The following is a 21,738-nucleotide window of genomic DNA, read 5'->3' on the forward strand; positions in this document are numbered from 1 at the left end:
AACACTTGGGTTTCTCAGTTGTAAGATTAGAAAATCACACTATGTAATAAAAGTTTTAAAATATTTCGATACATTCCAAAAATAATTACCAAGATACTAACTCCAATATCACTAAATTTTATTTCATATAAGCTAGAGGATTGGTTAAAATTACGTAACTTGCTCAAGTTTCTATGTTTAAATGCATATTATTGTCAGTTGCAAGATTAGAAAATCAATTGATTTAATGCAAGATTTAAGACTTTTTCTTCTTTTTTTTGCATTCTAAAACTAATTTTTATAAATTTACTAAATTGCCAATTAGTATATTTTTAAATTTAAATGTCTTTTTAGCTTTACAATAAGAAACAAAAGTGTCATCTATAACAATGTAATAAACAAAATTAAATTTCAGAGTTATATAAAATTGAAATTGTCAAAACTGATAAAACATGAATTTATAGAATTAACTTCATGCAGATGAAAGCCAAACATAATTAAATCCATGTTGAAAAAAATTTTTATTCGTTATGTATAATAAGAATTTCGTTACGTATAATAAGAATCATAATTTTATGTAATAAGAATAAGGTTACATACAATAACATTCACAGGATTGTATAGAAAAATCACAGGATTGTATAGAAAGAACACAGGATTGTATAGTAAGAACATGGGTATGAATAATAAGAATTTTGTTACTCATAATAAAAATCTTAATATTATGTAATAAAAATAAGGCTACATACAATAAGAATCACAAGATTGTATATTAAGAATTACAGAAATTATAATTGCATAATTAATTTTAATATACCCTAGAAAAACTTTTTTAATACAACTTTCGATAAAGGAAATATTTAAGTAATCATCGATGATTCTATTAATTTTAGGGTTGCATTTTCAGGCCTCTTCTTTTGGGGTTGAACTCAACCGTTAAATGAGTGTTTTAATTTTATGCAACAAGAATAATGTTATGTATAACACAAGATACTTATTATACATAATGTTCTTGAATAAATTGATATTTATTCTTTTCAGAATCATTTTAAACGTATAACAACTTAGGCTTGATCAGAGAGAAGGAATAATAGAAGGAGTTTTTCCAGAATTTTAACGGATTATTATGACAATATTATAGCAATTCTGCAAATCAGCATTTTCTGAGAATGATCTATACCATCTACAAATTGTTCTATAGAATGAAATTCTATCTTTAGAAGCTATTTAAAGAAGCTCGTTAGTGAAAATAGCGCTTTTTAGGTAATAATATGCAATTATTCATGACTGGTAGGCTAGCTTGTTAGGCTGCCTAACTAGTTTTTAATGGTAGTTATGAAAATGGCGCAAAACACATGAAAGAAAGTCTTGAAAGTTAAAACCATTTGTGATCTATATTTTTTTAATATTGAACTTCCTTTCTGGATTGTTTAGGTTTATAAAAATAAACAAGAATAAGGAATTATCCATCGCCTTTTATGATTTTTTTTATAATGAAAACTTGTCACCAAATTAGCAATTTCTAAAGTTAAATATAATTCTTTTAAAATTTAAAAGATGATAACAGTAATGTTCACCAGCTTACAGCTCTGTTTAGCCAAAAATGAAAATTTATTTACTTTCTTCAATAATCATTTACTTTTAATTGATTATTCTACGCAAGCGCAAGTAAAATTAACGTTGAATGACGTCACTGAACTAATAATTTATATGAAGCCACGTGTTATATTCTTTATAGTTATGATTTTGAGAGGTGTTTTTTAAGAAACTAAATAATTTAGAATCGATAGTAATTGAATGAAAAAAGTATGAAAAATATGTTATATGAAAGTATGAAAAATATGTTTAATAAAAATTATGCGCCAATTCAATAAAATATATTCATGCGTTCACATATTAGAATCATAATATATATTATTTTTCACTTATTTTCACATAAATTAATGAAAAAAGTATGAAAAACATGTTTAATAAATATTATGCATCAAAGGGTTAATGTCGATTTACTTATTATTTACTTTCATTTTACCCTGTAAGAAGAATGGGTATTCGGCTAGTACAGAAAAAAAAACGTTATTTTTAAGAAAAAGGTTCTCAATTTGTAAAATTTTTTCTCTTCGAAAAATACCTTTAAGAACAAAAAACACCCATTAAGCGTAAATCAAACACTTATTTTTAAACTAAATCAGGCAAAGAATTTAAAAGAGATACATTGTTATGTTACGGTACTGCACGCTTTTGTAAAATTAACTTAAGATAACTTAATTTAAAGCACGAAGAAAACCAATGTATTATTATATTTTAAAAATAAAAAAAAAACTTTGAATTTTGTGGAACGTATTGGACTATAAACATTGAGTTCATCTACGTCAATTTCGAATTTCAGTTCCACCAGCTTAGAAAATAGGGAAAAAAAAACGGTTTTCTTGCTCCATTGATTTGATTTCTTGTACTTCCGGTTTGAAGCAAAACACCATCTGTATTTTTCAATGTTTTTTAATGAGTTTTTTTTTTCAAATACTGTTTAAAATGTAAAAATTGTTTTTGTTAGCGCTACAATACCGTTTTTTTTTTAATGCTTTAAAATTTTCCACCATCAGGGAAATCGATTACAAGTTACGCATTATCATTTAAATTTGTTGCTGCAACCATGGTTGAATGCTGTCTGAACTGATGTATATTTACTCAATTTTTTCTAAAGAAAAATCGTTAAGTTGTTTTCTTTTTAAGATTATTTCTCTCTCCAAGAAAAGTCTTCTATACATTGTTCTATAGCATCGGTTACTTAGAACCATAATATGATGCAAAATCTTAATAACATGTTAAATTGAACCATATTCCTAGTAAAGTGAAACTGAATATCGTGTAATTAAGTTCAGGAAGTGTAGTAATGCTGTTAGGATAATTCAACTCGGAGATTCAGGATGGTTCAATTTATGGGTACTAAGGGTGTAGTAAATTTGAACCAGGGTTGGGGTTTTGGACAGGACATGTGGGTTTTGCTGTCTTAAACTGGGTAAAACTGTCCAAAACCTTGAACTTTGGTAAAAGGTAAAAATTCTATAGTTGTAACCATTGTACACATAATAATTACGTGTATCAATAAATATCTGATATTTCTTACACAATTTACTTTAACTTATCAAAAGAAGATAATATAATAGGAAAAGGTTTTTAATTTTTGAACCTCCATAATTCATTGAATAACAAAAGTGAATACCTAATCCTTTAAATATAAATATGCTTTTAATACTGATAAATAATATTTTTGCATAAGAATAAATAATGCAATATTAAAAAATAATAATTTTTTTTTAAAAATGTACTAAATTTGTTTAAAAATTAACCTTTTATTTTTCACAATATTTTTTTAAAAATTTTTTATAATTTCTGCATGATAAAAAAGACATATTTTTTTAAAAAAATTGTTTTTAAATATAAATATATTAGTTTAAATTGAAAATACAAAATAACTGAAAAATGTATTAACAGTTTTGAAGGGCATAACATCAGTTTCAGTTACTGACACTGATAATGTATCACCACTATGCTAAAAGAATTGAGCATGAATGAAATAACAGTATTCTTGAATAAACCTATAGGTAAATAAACCTGTTTATGACTAACCAAGCACTTAGTCCCTAATAGCTTAACCTGTATGGCAATGTCAAACTTTAGTTATGTACTATTGAATGAGAGGAACAATTGAACTTGATTACTGACTAATCTTCCTTTGTTTAATGTTTAAATTGAAGAGTCAAACAATATTAATAAAACATTATACTTTTAAAAACAAATATTCTGTAGTAGATTTAATTATCAATATGTTATTAGTTCTATGTTTATTTTGCCTCTTAAATATTGTTCAGATAAAATTGTGACAAAATTTGAGTAAAAGGGTTTTGGGCAGTTTAAGACAGGTTTGGACAAAGGGGTTTTGGACAGGACGGTTTAAACCAGGGTTTAAACCGTGGATTAATCCATTCTGTTCTAAACCTTACCAACCCTGATTTGAACACTATTGTTTTTCAGCAATTTTCAAAATTTCTAATGGTGCTTTTTGTCGCCAAAATGTGAAATGAAAAAACATTTGTTCAAGTTCTTAGTTAAAATACGATATATTTCTATTATTCTAACTATGTGACGACTAGTTCTTCACGTGTTTTAAAGTGTACTGATAATTTGAGTAAATAATAATAGTTATCAATTTATTTTATGTTTTATAACCGTCGTTAAACACCCGACCCAATTTTTGGGTTTACGACAACTAATGTTCAACTACGTACGTTGTAATTTTGAATCCTTTCCAGAAGACAAGGGAGCTCCTGGATCAAGTATTAGGAGAAATTTGCCATCGTTGAGGACTTTTTAATGAAACGAACCCGCATTTGCGTTACATGGGAAGGAAGACCACTAGAACCTCCCATGATCAGCCTGACGAAAAGGGGACTCTCATGATCCGTCTACCACTGAGGATATTTCAAGTCAACACTGTGGTCGGTGTAAGCCGGATGCGGAATTCGTATCGACCAGCCATCGCCGGGATTCGAACCCGATTCCCCTCACGGCGAATGCTCTATCCCCTGAGCCATCGCGGCTCTTATCAATATATTTGTGAAAATTAAATATTGAGTAAAAGCATGTTTAAATTTTACTCTTCCATCTCTTTGACGATTGAATTTGGAAATGAAGTAAGAGGACTTTAAAAACTCTTTCTGTTTTACTAACTCCTAAACTCTTACTCTTAAATCTTTAAGAGGGCTTAATGAAGTAAGCTGTCTTAGCGAAGTAAATTTTAAATCATGATTTTGTTTAACAGAGTTACAAGAATTGTGGTCATCGTATGCGCATTTAAAATAAAGCGATACGTTTTACCTTTATTGATTTTTTTTTTAAAATTTCAAGTGAAGGATTTAAAATCATATAGTTTAAGATGTAAAAACTATAATCATTTTACAGGTTTGCGTAGTTGTCCAAAGCAAGTGGGATGATTTTTATCTCACCGTCTTTTAAATAGTTAAATTTCAGAATTTATAAAATTTAATTTAAAAAAAATCTTTGTAAATACAAAAGCTTCTTAAATTTTCTTAATCCTTTGATGCAAATGGGACACGGATGTCAGTTTTATATGTTTTTTTTCTAGAGCTCGAATTACATGCAAAAATATATTTTGGTATTTTTCAATTACAAAAAATATTCTAATAGTAACTAAAAAAAAATCTGTTAGATTGTCGAAATTATATTTGTACTAAAATACGAAATCAAAAAAAAAAAAAAAAAAAGTTGTTTAAATTGTTTCTAATTCATACTTAAAAACTTATTAATAATTGATTCTATAAATTAAAGAAACTATAATGATGAATAACTGCTTCTCTTAAATCTAATTAACTGCAAATAAGTGCCAAATTTGAACAATTATTGTTTGAAAGTGAGACGCATTTAAAAGATTTTACCTTCAACGTAGAAAAAGGCATCGGTGCTTTGTTTCATGCTGTATTTCATAACTATAAATTATAAAAATACTAAATGTAATATTTTTTACTTATTTTGACCTAAATTAATACAAAACAGTTAAAATAAAGTATGAAAAATATGTTTAATTAAAATCAAATAAGTGCCAAATTTGAATAATTATTGTTTGAAAGTGAGACGTAATTGGAAGATTTTACCTTCAACGTAGAAAAAGGCATCGGTGCTTTGTTTCATGCTGTATTTCATAACTATAAATTATTAAAATACTAAATATAATATTTTCCCCTTATTTTGACCTAAATTAATACAAAATAGTTAAAAAAAAAAGCATGAAAAATACGTTCAATTAAAATCAAATAAGTGCCAAATTTGAGCAATTATTGTTTGAAAGTGAGACGTATTTGGAAGATTTTACCTTCAACGTAGAAAAAGGTACCGGTGATTCATGATGTATTTCATAACCATGAATTATTAAAATACTAAATATAATGTTTTTCTTTTATTTTGACCTAAATTAATACAAAATAATGAAAAAAAGTATGAAAAATATGTTTAATTAAAATCAAATAAGTGTCAAATTTGAATAATTATTGTTTGAAAGTGAGACGCATTTGGAAGATTTTACCTTCAACGTAGAAAAAAGGCATCGGTGTTTTGTTTCAAGTTATATTTCATAACTATAAATTATTAAAATGCTAAACATAATATTTTTTACTTATTTTGACCTAAGTTAATACAAAACAGTTAAAATAAAGTATGAAAAATATGTTTTAATTAAAATCAAATAAGTGCCAAATTTGAATAATTTTTGTTTGAAAGTGAGTATTTGGAAGATTTTACCTTCTACGTAGAAAAAGGCACCGGTGTTTCATGCTGTATTTCATAACCATAAATTATTAAAATACTAAATATAATATTTCCCCCTTATTTTGACCTAAATTAATACTAAATAATGAAAAAAAAGTATGAAAAATATGTTTAATTAAAATTATTTGTCAAAGGGTTAAATACACCATAAATATTCATACGTTGTATCAGTTTACGTGTAAGGAGTATATATATATATATTCATTCTCAAATAAAACAAAAATAAGAATCTTGAAACTCAATAAACTACCTGTATTGTGCCTGGATAGTGGATCTGATCCGGATAGATCCCCATTCTTTTTCTTCCTCGGTCTCCCTTTCCGGCCGGACGCCGGTACTCCGTCTGAGTTATTTACACATCCGGCAGTGTAGGGACCATAGAATCCGGGAGTTGAATCCGGCGTTGGTATTCCGCCGCAGTCAGAAGGTAGACCGGGAGGAGTGAGTAGATGATGCGGAGGATGAAGGAGGGATGACGGATGATGATCAGGGCTGTAGTAGGAGGTGTCGTCGCGGGAAAACATCTCGTAGTGTGTTCGGCAGTAGACGAGGTTGTCCCGTAGACCGAAGTAATCACCTTGTGTGAGAGCGGTATTGCACCAGGCACATGTAAAACAATGGATGTGGAAGACGAGATCCCGCGCCCGCATCACCAATTCTTGAGCATGGATACCTTGTTGACATCGGGAACAGCATCTTTTGGATGAGAACAGCCTGAAATAACAATTATTATTTTTAAAACTTGCCATGTGAACAAAATATATGGGTACTTTAGTTTGGATCAGATTTATAATAATAATTAGCACAAAAAGTAAAAAGTAATTCGAACTCATAACAGATAAGTTTATTATACAGTATATCCCTGCTTATATATCCCCATATTCAGTACATACAGAGTATATCCCAGATTAGTTTAGATTTTATTATAGATACAGAGAAAAACGAATTTTTTGGTAAAAAAAAAAACTGTAATAAAAACCAACATATACGGTAATTAAACCATTCGTTTGATCCCTTTTCTATTCATATGGTACCAATTTACCGTAAAATTCTTGCTTTCAAAATTATAGTTTATATTACCACACAGTTGGTAAAAAATTCAAAACTGAAAAAAAAAATTTAAACGAATAAATGGTTTTTATGCTATACTCTAAGCATCCTTACTTTTATGCTCTAACCATTTTTACTTTATTAAATTTAGATGTTTTCTGGTGATAAAATTACCAATTTTACCAAATTTTTTTGCTTACTATAAAACCATATTTTATTGTTAATGTTACCAAAATCATTACCAAAGCACTTCGGTAAAAACTACAGAGCTTTCTAGCATTCCCATGGAGCCAGAAGCACGGTAAATGTTACCCTATTCTGGTAATTTTTGCCATACTTTTTTCCAATTCGTACATCCACGTATACAGTATATCCAAATTAATTTAGATTAGATAATTACACAGTACATTATTGATAATATATCCATATATTCAGTATATCCAGTACATACCTGTATACAGAATATAACTGATTTATTTGGGACAGATTATTAAGCAGTGCTTATTATGCCGCATATGTCTGATTATGTATTCCCGTGCTTAGTGTATCCTGCATATCTCCACAAAAAATATATTCACGATTAGTTTGTATCGGATTAATAATAATAATTACTACTAAACGTTTAAATTAGTTTGCATTTATGACAGATATTTTATGCATTTATTGGACAGTATATACCCGAATACATGTCAATGATTGAATTTATAAATATTATGAAGAGAATAAACGAGGCAATAAAATAACAATATTTAAAAAAATTTCGCATAACGAAATATATAAACGCATTTTGTACGTTAACTTGGGTCAGATTCATTTTGATTGAAAATGAATTACATTAAGTAAATTACACACATAGAAAAGAAATGCACACAATTTACACACACATAAAAAAATTATTATAATATGTTCTCGAATATAGAACGATATGTTTGACCCTATGTGACACTAAAATGATAAAAATGCTTTAAAAACTTGCTATGTAACAAAAAATAAATTTGCAGTAATTATTTCTACATTAGTAGGGATTAGATTCTTTTTAATATAAATTAATTTACAATTATAGTAAATATTTCACGCACAAACGCAATATAATAGCAACAATTAATATCCACCCAAGTAGAAGAGAAATGTGAGAATAACCTAAAAAATATTCTTAAAAAAAAATGTATGGATGATAATTATTCGTACGTTAGATTGAATCAGTTTCATTTTGATATGAAATAATTTGCACACTAAAAAACTTGTTTCTCACTAAAATCATACTGCCCTAATCATATACCCTAAATATCCGAATACTGTAGAATTAGGGGTAGGGTGAAGAGCAATATTTTAAAATCTTTCCTTACAGCAAAAAATGTATGGCATTATGGATTTTTTGGGGGGATTTTAGATTGAATCAGTTTCCCTTTGATATAAAATAATAAAAAATAAAGTAATAAAAAAATAATATAAAATAATAATAATAAATAATAAATAAAGAATAATAATAATAAAAAATAATAATAAAAATAATAATAAAAAAATTTTATTTTACAGTATAGCATGCACTTTCCGAAAACCACGGAATTAGGGGTAAGGTAAAAAAAATTATATTTTGAAATCTATAAAGAGAAATAAAACAAAATTATATGGATGTAATTATTTGTACGTTGATTTAGATCAGTTTCATTTTGATACCAAATTATTTGCCTACTAAGCTAATTTTTGAGCAAAAAAAAAAAAAAAAAAACCATTGTGCAGTAAAACTATTTATTCGACTACCACAAAAATAAAGATAAAATAAGAAGAAAAAAAAGGAAGATAATTAAATATTTTGAAAACTTGCCACTAAACAAAAAATAAATTTGATATAATTATTTAACCAAAAATTTGCAGCAGATTCATTTTGATAAAAAATTAATTTGCATTCTTATCTTTTGCATTTTATGCTAGGCAACTGAACTATTGCAGTGTTATTGAATTGAGATCCGTGGGGGCAGGAGAATTCCGGATAATTGAATAAATTTTATTAATTATTTATTAATTACTTTTTCTAACTGTATATTCATTTTATTATAAATAAAATCATTAAAACAATAACTAAACTTATGAGGTAATTCATTTAATTTTTCATCATTTTCCTGTTTTTTTGTATTTATAACATTAAACTACCGAAATATGGAAAAATTTCAATGTGTTTCTGGCTCTTTGGGAACACCGAAAAGTTTGGTTATGCTTTGGTAATGATTTTGATAAAATTAACAATAAAATATGGTTTTATAACATGTCATAAAATTTGGCAAATGTGATAAATTTTGGTAATTTTATCAGAGGATGGAATAAAAACCATCTATTCGGTTAAATTTGTTTTTCAGTATTGTATTTTTTACTAATAAGAACTATAATTTCGAAAACCAGAATTTCAATAATATATGACGGGAAAATTTACTAAATGAATGATTTAAATAGTGCATACTTTGGTTTTTATTACCAGAATTATGTTTTTTTTTGTTTTTTTTGTTTTTTGAAAAACCAAAATTGTTATTACTATTATAGTATGGTATTTTCACCAGAATTTTTTTTTCTCCGTGTAAGTTCCGTATAAAATATATAAATTTATGAATTAAATATATATAAATTATATAGGTTTCTCCGTTAAAATATATTGATGGTATTAAGCGTTGACTGGAGCCGGAATGGTTCAGTGTTTAAGGCACTGAACAATCAGTAAGAAAAACTGGAGTTCGATTCCCAGTGGCTGCTTGAAGCTCACTCAGCTTTAGATCGATAGGTAGCAGCTTGTCTGGGAAGTACAGGTGGTCAGTGCACAGTATTGACTACATTATCACGAAATGCCGTTGATCAAAAATTGTGGAGCTCTAACCCCTATGAATCCCATGGCCCACAACGGGCAGTTGCGAGAATGCTTTACTTGACCCAATACCTATTAGTATAATAGTATAAATTGGATTACTTTTACAAAAGTATTTCGTACAATTTTCTTTTTACAAAATTACAATCCCCCCCCCCAAGTCTCAGAATAATAGCAAGAAAGATTTTACGCTTTGGAATATCAAAATAATAATAATAAAATTATAAATCAATTAAAATAGTAAGAAATGTGTCTTTTCCATCCCTGGGCAGGTGGAAAGATGTTTTTTTTTTTAAATTACAATAAATACGTAATTTATAAGAAAATATTTTGAAGAAAAAACAGACAATGGTACGTGCTAAAATTATTTTAAGGAAATGAGAAGTTTAAATTTCAAAAAAATTCAGTTAGACAAGATTATACCAGGCTAATTCTAAGTAATAAGGAAATATTAAATCATATTGCCTCCATAAACATAATAAATAGAATAAAAATATTTAAATAAGAACTTATTACATTATCAACTTAAAATTTCAGTAAAAAAATTTCTTTTGGTCAATATGCGGCTTTTTATTTCTAATTTCATATTCGTAAGCAGTACTGGATAGTAGCTTATAAAATATAAGCAGTATTTTAATTTTGTTGTTGTAAAATAGTTTTTTTTCCCCTAACAGATTTCATTGATGCCTGTAAGTAAAATGAACCACAGCAATAAGTATGTAACCCGGACTGGTGAGAAGGTAAAAATTTAAAACAACGTTTGTTTTAAGCCAAATAACTTCTCTACTAACAAAAAGTTTTTTCTTTAATATTTCTGATTTTTTTAAAAAAGAATTTAAACCATGTAAACAATATTCATTAAAGAAAACCACTTTTAAAATAAACATTTCAAAATATTGATTACAAATTTCAAAAATCAAAATCTTTATCTAACATATTATAATATTCAAAACTTCCAATGCACCAGATTGAATATTTAACTTAAACTAAATCACATTTTTGATTAAATCACTTTTAATTCTGACCATTTTAAATTCAGACCACTCGGCTGTTCACAGACAAGTTCACTGACAATATTTTTCATCTCACGTTTTTGGATATTGGCGTTGCATGTTTCATTATTTCATTACTTTTCTTTCTTTTGTCAGCCTCGCTAAGTATTAATCTTAAATTCCAGACACCAACTTAATAGCATTTCCTAAAAAAAAACTCTACGATAAAAAGAAATCTAAAAAAATATATCATCCAATTGAAAGAATATAAATATAAATTAAACTGGAATTGCAGTCTTTCTCACCCCCGAAACCACCAAAATTCCGCTCCCACCCTCAGAACAAGCAGAGATTTTTCCCAAGATCTTAAATCTTCGAAAGTGAAATCAGAATCGGTAGCAGTAATTTAAGATAATTGCCGAAAAGATTTAGAAAAGCAACCATAATTTGAACGTCTTTCTCTTATGACGTTCTAAGACGGCGTTAAATTAATTAAGAGAACACGGAAGAAGCACCCGAGAAAATCTTCGTTCTCATTTAGCTGAAATTGACGATTAATGACGCTAAGAATGTGTTTCGAACATTCCTTTCAGACGATTCTTGCTGAACAAAACATTATGGGATTATCAATATTCTAATGTAGGAAAATGAATTCTGAAATGCGGTTGGGTAAAAGTGGGAAAAATTAGGATCTTAAAACGATTTTTATTATCGTTTGCATTTCTTAAAGTTACTAAAATATTATTTTATCATAGGGAAAATGTTGTAATACATTATTTCTGAAATGACCATTGATTCGAAAGTCAAAAGATCATAGAATTTTCGAACACTATGCGCGTTTCTTACCGCTGGTCGTTATGCCATATTCTAATGATTGCTTGTAAGAAACCGGCAGAATAGCATAGGGAAAAAGCAAAAAAAGGGAAAAGAAATTGACCGGAAAAACATGTCCAAAAAAGAAATTTTCCACGACAAAAATAAATAAATAAATGAAAATAAACAAACAAATAAATAAATAAATGAAAATAAACAAACAAATAAATAAATAAATTAAAATAAATAAATAAATAAGTGAAAATAAATAATTAAATAAAAATAAATAAATAAATAAATTAAAATAAATAAATAAAAATAAGCAAATAAATAAAAATAAACAAACAAATAAATAAATAAGTAAAAATAAATAAATAAGAAAAATAAATAAATAAATGAAAATAAATAAATAAATAAAGATAAAAAAAATTACCGGTTCATAACCTATAGTTATTAAAACACTTTTCCATGATTGTGAGGACAAAGCTTTTTGTTTGATTATGGAAATTTCTTTAAAAGTTTTAATTGAAAATCTGATATCATTTACGCATATTTTCGGAAATCCGTTTCACAATAAAACGATTTTTTTCTTTTATCTGCAATAGTAATTTTTAAACCTAAAATATGATTTGTAATTTTCAGATTAGCAATAGCAATTTTTGAAATAGCGTATATAATCAGCAAATTTGATTTTCAAGCTTTGATAAGAATTTGGAGTTTTCAGATTGGCAATAAAATGTTAATTTTCAGATTAGGAATATGGTAATGAATTTTCAGATCACTGACAATTTTCATGACAATTTTCAAACTACGAATATCATTACAATTTTCAAGATTAGCAATGGCTAATCTCTAAGTACAAATATGGTTAAGTACTTTTATGGCTGTTTTCAATTTAGAAAACTGGTTAGGAATTTTGAGATTTGGAATAGGATGAAAACTTTTCAAGTTAGAAATAAAAATTTTAAACTAAGATGACGTTTATTGACTGGAAATTATCTTTATTTACTTTATGCCCACAGAGAACATTAGCAGTGCAGGAACAATCAAGGACAAATCAAGGGAACATAATCGTTTGCATGATTCCTATGCAATCCTGCTATCAGCATTTTCCAAAAGGTAATGTTGTATTCTGCATTTAATTGCTTCAAGATTTTTAAAAACTACTTATTTCTGTGTTTGCAAGATTACGTTACGTTTGCATGATTTACGTTTGCTAAATTGGTATTCAATTCAAATAAATATTATGAAAAATCTGAAAACAAACAAATGAACAGTATCATTCCCTACTTTCTATCCACATAATTAATTGTTTTAAATTTTTGGAGAAAAAAAAATTCATAGAATTACTAAATTATCAAAAAGTTATTTCTATCAATTCAGCCAAATCGAGATTTTTATATCTTACCATTTTTGGAAGATATTAAACAGGATCTTTAAAAATGTGTTTAGAACAAAATATCATTATAATTAAATTTATAACAAAATATTATTATAATTATATTTATAACAAATTATTATAATTAAATTTATAACAAAATACTATTATTAAAAAAATTTAACATAAAATGTAGAATAGCGAAAGAACTTATTTTTCAAAGATTTAAATTAAATCATAAAATTAGAAAGTAGACATACAACTAAACTTTAAATTAGCCGCAAACTTAATAAATTTCCATATTAAATGTGCATTTTGATCACCCATCCATCATTTGACATCATTAATGATAATATATGAATCATTATGATCATTGGTGATATTTTGAGATCTACATAAATGCAAATAAAAATATTACCCCTGCAAAAAGTTTTTCCTGTATAATGCATCATCGAAAAGTAAAGCTACTTTTACAGTATGAAAATTATGCTACTTTTTGCTTCGCTAGATGGGGTTGTTGTAGGTGACGGACCTAAATGAGCAGAGATTATATCCAAAAAAATTTTTTAAATGCAATTTTTTTTAAATTTTTTATCGTGAAAGCTAGTTAAGAGTTTTGGCAATAGCAAAGGTAAGCAATATGGAGAAATGGTTTCTGAACTCTAAACTCCTTCAAAAGTTTAAGGCAATGTAACACACTCCTAAAAATATTGTTTTTAAGATTCACATTCGTAATTTTTCTCTGAAGTACTCAGCTGCGCTAAGAGGGATAAATAAGAGGAGTGATTTTTGAGGTTAGAAATCGTTAAATAAAATCCAAATTCCGGGTGTCCTAAAAACGACTGATAGATTTTCAAAATTAATAAAGAAAAAGAGAACGGAATACGATTAAACTGCGTGATTTGTGGCATTATGTATAGAAAACTAGGTTTTTCCATCCTACTAAATTGCACATTTAGTTAAACTTAACGCCAATAGGTGGTGCTGCAGAATACTGCAGACGCATGTGTTTCAAACTGTGATACTCTAAAACGATAAATATCAGCTGTTTTAATATAATCGAAATTCTTCACAAACCCTCTCTGACTGATTGCGTAGTGGAATACATCTACAGAGGATTCAATTCTCATCAGCTTTACAGATTCGATCACTTAATTTTGCCGCAGCTCTCGCTTGTCAGCAGAGCCGCCTATTTGCGGGAAATTTACTAAATGAGCAATTTGGTGTGATAAAATTCTTAAGTTTCCCGGGCATAATGCTAAAAAAAAATAATTTTTGTTTTTATCGCGTTTCCTTCTTTTTTTTAAAGTTGATTTTCAAAATCTACTGCTAGAAAAGGAATTTTCCTCAATCAAAACATAGTAGATACATCGATTTGGAAAAGAAATTGTAGATTTTTTTTTCTTCAAATAGAGAATTATAAAGGCATAATGTTCACATAGGCAAACATATTGGACAGATTATTAGTTCTACATGCCACAAATGTATTAATATAAGTCACAAGTTACACATTCTCTTTAAAGTCACCCTAAATAAATATTTTTAACTTTCTAGGAAGTTCTGTGTGTTTCAAAGAATATTTTCTAATTTTAAAAATATTTTTATGATTTTAAAATTCACTACAATAAACCGCACTCTTATGATCTTTCAGTTTGGTTTGAGGAGCATTTGCAGGGGTCATTCAAACATTTCAGAAGCACCAAAAAGGAAGTAACTTTAGAATAGTTTAATGTTAGCTGACTTCAATGAAGAGACACTATCCTAAAAATGTGTATTTTGAAAGAAAAACAAATGACGTAAGCATAATGATATGAGCATTTCGTGAAAATTCATTCATATAGGTAGTAAGAATCCAAAGCAAGCATAACAAGTAGGAGGCATGACGAAAATCATAAAATACCTGCAAACGAAATACTTGAACAGTACGACATGTAACGTTTTGAGGTTGTTTTAGAAAGCTTCTTCACCGTATGAAAATATATGGAATATAGCATACAATATATTACTTTAATAACTGTTACGTTACGTTATCAGCACCTGTTTGCTGAAGTAGTGCATACTGATTTTTTTTTTAATGTAAAACATTTCTGATCTAATATTTTAATGTTTAAGAAGTTTCTCATTCACTTTATCGCTTAGGTTTATAAATATTTACGAAAATTGAGAATTGTCCATTGATTTTACTGATTTACATTTTAGTGAGTTTTTATTTCAATTATAAATTTTTATTATTATTTTTTTAATATTTGAAACAACTATTTGTTTTTAAGTATAGTAAATTTCTTTCATCGAGATAGCATTACATAGAAAAAATTAAAGTTTGACTTCGATTTGAAGCTGTTCATTTTATATCGACGTTTAATGCACCTCTAACCAACGTCCTCCATATGATTATAAAGATAACACGAAACGTCAATCTAACGAAAGGCCACAGTTCATTTTATCCCCCCTATTTTTTTACTATTTAAAAAGAGACCTCAAAACTGCACTATTCGAACTCAAAAAATATGTACAAATCTAGAGATAATCACTGGTTTTATTAATTTCAATTAAAAGTAAAAAAAAAAAAATGGTGATTTTTATTTTTTATTTAATTTATTAAGAAATTTTTAAAATAATAATAATAGTGAACATTTTACTCTAAATTTAAGGCAATCAAACGGCTGCATTTTTTATTTATTTGAAAGGTACTTAAAACAGTCTTAAATATGACAAGCTCCTATACACACGATTTAAAAAGTTTCAAACTTTTATAATCCTTTGTACGATACATTTCGGATTCCCTTCGCTTTCTATGTAAATTTAAATTTTTAAAACGACAGACAAAATGTTCCAATTTCGAAACGCTTGAACCATTTTGTTACAATCTAACACCACTTTCACAACATCGTCGGGCAGATCTCAGCCAAGATAGCTCTTAAAATATGCAAAATTAGAATTTAATCCACAGAACACACCGATGCGCACATTGTGGCTCTTCCCTTTTAAGATTCACTCCAGAATTTCTGTGACATCTTTTTATTCTTGCCTAATGTTTCCGAATGTCAATTTAAACAGCTGTTCCTTTCCCCCAAGTCCACGCGCACATGCACAGTCGACGCAAGGTGTCCAAACTGTCCTGTCACTACAGAACCAAGAAATACGTTCGATAGTCACGTCCCGCAGGTGTTCCAACTTTCGAACAGTTTGAGGAGAGATGTCTCTGGTGTTTTTGTTCTTTTTCGGTTTCTCGATATTCGAGTTGCATTAATGAGACTCCAAAGTTAAATGAGTATAAACAGGCCCTTTTGCGAACGTAGATTGGTATACAAACGTTCTAAAAATGAAATTTTTCTTTTTATTCTTTCTTCTTTTTTTGTTCTTTGTTGGAACAGATGTCATCGTGTTCTTTCTAGGTAGTGGGAAATAGGACTTGATTGTGAAATTTTATCGTACAATCCGAAACATTTATGTGAGATTTCTCATGAGTATTTTAAAATAGTTAGCAAATGTTAGCAAACGATATTTCTTAATATGGAAATCAACCGATAATGGGAGAGGTTTACTTGCAATAACAATCGTTCGCAAAATAAAGTATTTTATTTTTGTCATGCGAGATTTTTTAAAAATGGAAATCGAGTGTGAGAGAGTTTACATGTAATAATAATCGCACACAAAATCAGATGTAATTTTTTTTCTCCCTATTTAAAAAAACATTCCATAGCAACGTTTTTTTAAGGTCAAATAACTAGATTGTGAAATTTCGTGCAGTCCATATCTGCAGGGATCGATTGCTCATAAGTATTATGAAGTTATTTTCAAATTTTATTAATACGAGATTTGTATAGAATTGATGCATTCTATTTTATTATAACCAGCTGTGAACATCTGACGTACTTTTAGGTTTACGCTTATCGATGCTCAACTTCGCAGGCTTTATATTTTTGAAATCAACCCAGAAGACAAGAGATCTCCTGAATGAAACATAAGAGCAAACTAGCGCTTGGGGAAAGTTCTCTAATGGAACTAACTCGCATTTACGTTGGTAATGGATCAAATCTTTGAGGCCTGGACTTTCGCAAGACAAAACTTCGCGGACATAACTTAGCGTGGGGAAAACTTCAAGCGGGCAAGACTTCGTCTGGACAAATTCTAAAATTAATAATTAGCATTAAATTATAATTTATTTACCCGAGAAGTTTTGGATCTGCGAAGTTTTGTACCCGAGAAATTATGGATTGGCGAAGTTTTGTCCAGCGAAGATTTGGCCGAGAAGTTTTTACCTCGAACTTTTACTCTACACGGAGAAGGAAATAGCGAAATCTTTCCATTTTAGAACGACAGGAAATGGAATCTAACTCATGAGCTGCGTACCTCTGAGGATATTTTAAGCCAGCCATGTGATTGTTCCCTTAGGAAAATTTGCCATAGGTTTGCCATAAAAAAATGCCATAGGATATTCCTATGGGGTTTTGCCTATGGCAAAAATTTGCCCATATACGTATGGCAGAATTTTGCCATACATGTATGGCAAATTTTTGCCATAGGCAAAACCCCATAGGAATATTCTATGGCATTTTTTTGTATGGCAAAATTTTGCCATAGGCAAAACCCCATAGGAATATCCTATGGCATTTTTTTGTATGGCAAAGTTTTGCCATAAGTGTATGGCAAAAGTGTATGGCAAAATTTTGCCATAGGCAAAACCCCATAGGAATATCCTATGGCATTTTTTTATATGGCAAATTTTTGCCATAAAACTAAGATGTGCTACAGTTTATGAAGAAATATTTTTCCATAGGTTATGGTACACCTTTGCCATACAGCTATGGCAACATTTCTCGTTGATATTTTACCATACGTCAAAAAATAATTACTTACAAGAATCTTTCGCAATGGATATTAAAAATGCAAAACTTAATAATTGTAGAATAAATATATATCCAGAAAGCTTTTTTTTAAATTTCTTTGATAAACTTCTCCTGTTTTACTTGCAGAATCCTTTTTGTATGCGGTTCTTATTCAAATAAATTTCAAACAGTTAGTACTAACCGCTAGAAAATGGGTCCGGTGGTCGGAGCGAGTGGGGAAAATATTGGTTATGTTGATTAGGAACAAAATATATTGAGTACAGGCAACTAATATTTGTTAAAGCTGTAAAAACAAGAAAATAGAAAGTGGGTCCGGAGGTCGGAGCGAGTATAAAAAACGTTAATTTGATTGATTGGTATCATAATTAGTTAGATAAGCCTCAGATATTAGAGGAACCTAAAAGAACGCGAAGCAAAATAACGGTCCGATGGTCGGAGCGAGTATGAAAATTCTTTAAATTTTGATATGTGATACTAAACTAAAAATTAAACAGACTACTAAAACAATAAAATACTATTAAAACTCAAAAGATAAAGAGTGGGGCCGGTGGTCGAAGCGAAATTAGTTTAAAATAGATCAAACGGGACAAAAGCTGAATATGTAACGGTGCAACCAGTGGTGGCATGTGAACAAAATTTTATCTATAAAAAAGATGGTATTAGACTATGAAAAGCTAAGAATAGAAAACAGGCTAAATTAGTTGATCCCCTACTAGTGAGGGATAAAAAAACTCAGAAAATTTATGTTGAGTTGTGTTAAGCACATTTAGAAAAGAGAACACAATATAGAAACATTGGTAAATACAAAACATGTTTAAGACATGATTAAAATTGGTGAAATTAATAATTGTTATTGACAAATTTACACTTGGTCAGGGATAGTAAATAAAAATTAATTGGGTATAGGGAATCACTATGACGAAAAAGTTGTAAACTTAAGGAAAGATTAAATTGTTAAAAGCATTTTTGGTTACAGCAGCAGATGATATGGCCAGGGACTGTCCAGTTGATGATATTGAAGCAAAACAATTGTCAACCAGTAATCCAGCAAATCTAGTTAAGTGATGACCCTAAGCTATGTATAAACATGTAACAGAACATTGTACAAATATATGTGGATACTTAAGAAATATTAGTTGTAAAATAGTAAAACACAGAGACATGATAAAAAACAATTTAATGGCAAGCAAAAATTAAACACAAAATATAAATATAAAGCCCTAACATATGTAAGATAATGTAAAAAAGCATTGCAAGAACCTAAGTGGAATTAAAATAAAAAACTAATGAGAATGTAAACACTGATAAAAGTACCAGACAGCCGGAAATTAAAAAACTTAATAAATTCAGATAGATAATTGCATAGGCGTTTGCAATAAAATGTTTTTGACCAAGAATGAGATCGAAAAAATATTAAAATAAGTAGCCAAAGTTAGCGAAAGATTCCACTTGTAGTGGATGACACGTTAATATGGCGGTCTGATACTCTAAGCCTAAATCAATGGAACATCGGATTTTAAACACTCAAAAATGGAAAAATTGGCCACCCGGAGGCCGGAAAAGACTCACCAGGAATGCCTTGTGGGTTTACATGTTGAATTTAATTAACTTCGGGGTGAAATAATGGATATTTATTTCTTTTAGAAGATGTTTTTGAGGACTCCATAGAAGTTGTTGTTTCGTTGGTGGAGATCTAGATCAGCTTTTCTCTATGGTATACTGCCATACAAATCTTTAAGGTTACCATTGGCCTATGGTATACTGCCATACGAATTTCTGTGGTTGCCATAGGCCAATGGTGACGTGCCATACAAATCCTTATGGTTACCATTGGTCTATGGTATACTGCCATACAAATCTTTATGGTAGCCATTGGCTTTTGGGGTTTTGCCATACAAATCTCTATGGTAACCATAGGCGTATGGTATCTTGCCATATAAATTTCTATGGTAGCCATAGGCTTATGGGGTTGTGCCATACAAATCTCTATGGTAACCATAGGCTTATGGTATCTTGCCATACAAATTTCTATGGTAGCCATAGGTTGCCATAGATTACCATAGGCTTCTCTATGGCAAATTTTCCTAAGGGTTGCGAGACGAAAGCAGAATTCACATCGATCTGCCATCGCTGGAATTCGAACCTGGATTTTCTTATTGAGAGGTGACCGTTCTGTCCAATAATCCACCGAACTCAGCCAGATGTATTGTAAAATGACGTCGACTATTTGAAAAAAGTCAGATTGTTTTAGCCTGAGATATATATTTTATTAAATATATTTTTTTTATGGACTCAGAATTAATAGTACTAAATTAAACCCGAATGTTATTAAGTTTTTATTAGAAGGATTGCTTTTAATTCAATTTATCAAGAAGCAAGCACACTAAGTCAAGCATTACAAACTAAAACAGAATTTTCTATTTTATTTTATATCAACTTTCTCGACAAAAACCCATAGCTAGCAATTAAGATATAAATGCTCAAGGCTTATCAAATACATAAAAAATAACAAATAACTGCAGGCTAATGTAAATAACTAATTATAAAAAAAAAATTCTTATGGCGTTACTAGAGCAATAAACTGTAACTCTTAAGCCGATTCTCGTTTGTTTCATTAGCTTATTAATGAAATCTTCTAATCGCTTATTTGAAGACACTCATAAAACTTAATGTTCTGAGAGAGCATAAGTGAGTGTTAACTTAATATCACTGTAACTTTAACCGGTCTTTAAATAACTGTGGGTTTATTAATGAAGTATTTGAAATGAGTCTTAACTTTAATAACATACGTTTTATTATACGAACTAAAACATTCAAAGTGTGAGTCTTAAAATTGTTGATTACTAAAATGTAAGTAAAAAAAAAAGGTTGAAAAAAATCTATTTTTTTTATTTTATTTTGTTGCTGTTATTTCAGAAAAAAAGGGTGAAAAAATATTTTTAAAACAAAATTGTACCACACTCAAGATTGATTATGCAATAATCATATTATCATGTACGTAAATTTTATGATTTTTTTCGCTTTTGTAGCGATTTTCATTTAAAATATCGAATAAAATTTTAGATAAATTTCCTTAATTTATGAAATTTGTTGGTAGTCACGAATGTGGTTAGTGCATTGTTTTATCACTTTAAAAAAAAAAAAAAAAAAAAGCTGGAAATAAACTAATATTATCACTTTCAATTTTAACACTGACAAGAACAGCTATTTTTGTTTTTCATCATTAATTTTATATCAAAAACAAGATATTAAATTAACCAGTTCAGTTACCTGTTATTGTTTTTGTTATTTTCTCAGCTGTTTACATAGTAAGACAGTTATTGTGGATCATTTAAGACAAGGAACGCCCATTTTTAATTAATCATTTCTTTAAGACATAAATCTTCATTGGATAATTGTTTTAATAACAAGTTTTAAATTTTGCTAATTTCTTAATATTTTTACATTGCACTAGTTTGGGCAGGACAAAATCATGGTTTTTACTGC

General features: G+C 28.7%; 1 protein-coding gene across 1 annotated transcript in view; it reads right to left on the bottom strand.

The window, feature by feature from the left end:
• The window catches only part of LOC107449261 (LIM/homeobox protein Lhx9), a 59,988-nt gene that overhangs the window by 13,756 nt on the left and 24,494 nt on the right, over positions 1 to 21,738 (bottom strand). Inside the window, exon 2 of the mRNA XM_016064750.3 lies at positions 6,569 to 7,032. Coding sequence (XP_015920236.1) covers positions 6,569 to 7,032 — 464 coding nt within the window. The remainder of the gene's footprint in view (positions 1 to 6,568; positions 7,033 to 21,738) is intronic.

Source organism: Parasteatoda tepidariorum, chromosome 8, assembly GCF_043381705.1.
Source record: "Parasteatoda tepidariorum isolate YZ-2023 chromosome 8, CAS_Ptep_4.0, whole genome shotgun sequence".
Taxonomy (NCBI): Eukaryota; Metazoa; Arthropoda; class Arachnida; order Araneae; family Theridiidae; genus Parasteatoda; species Parasteatoda tepidariorum.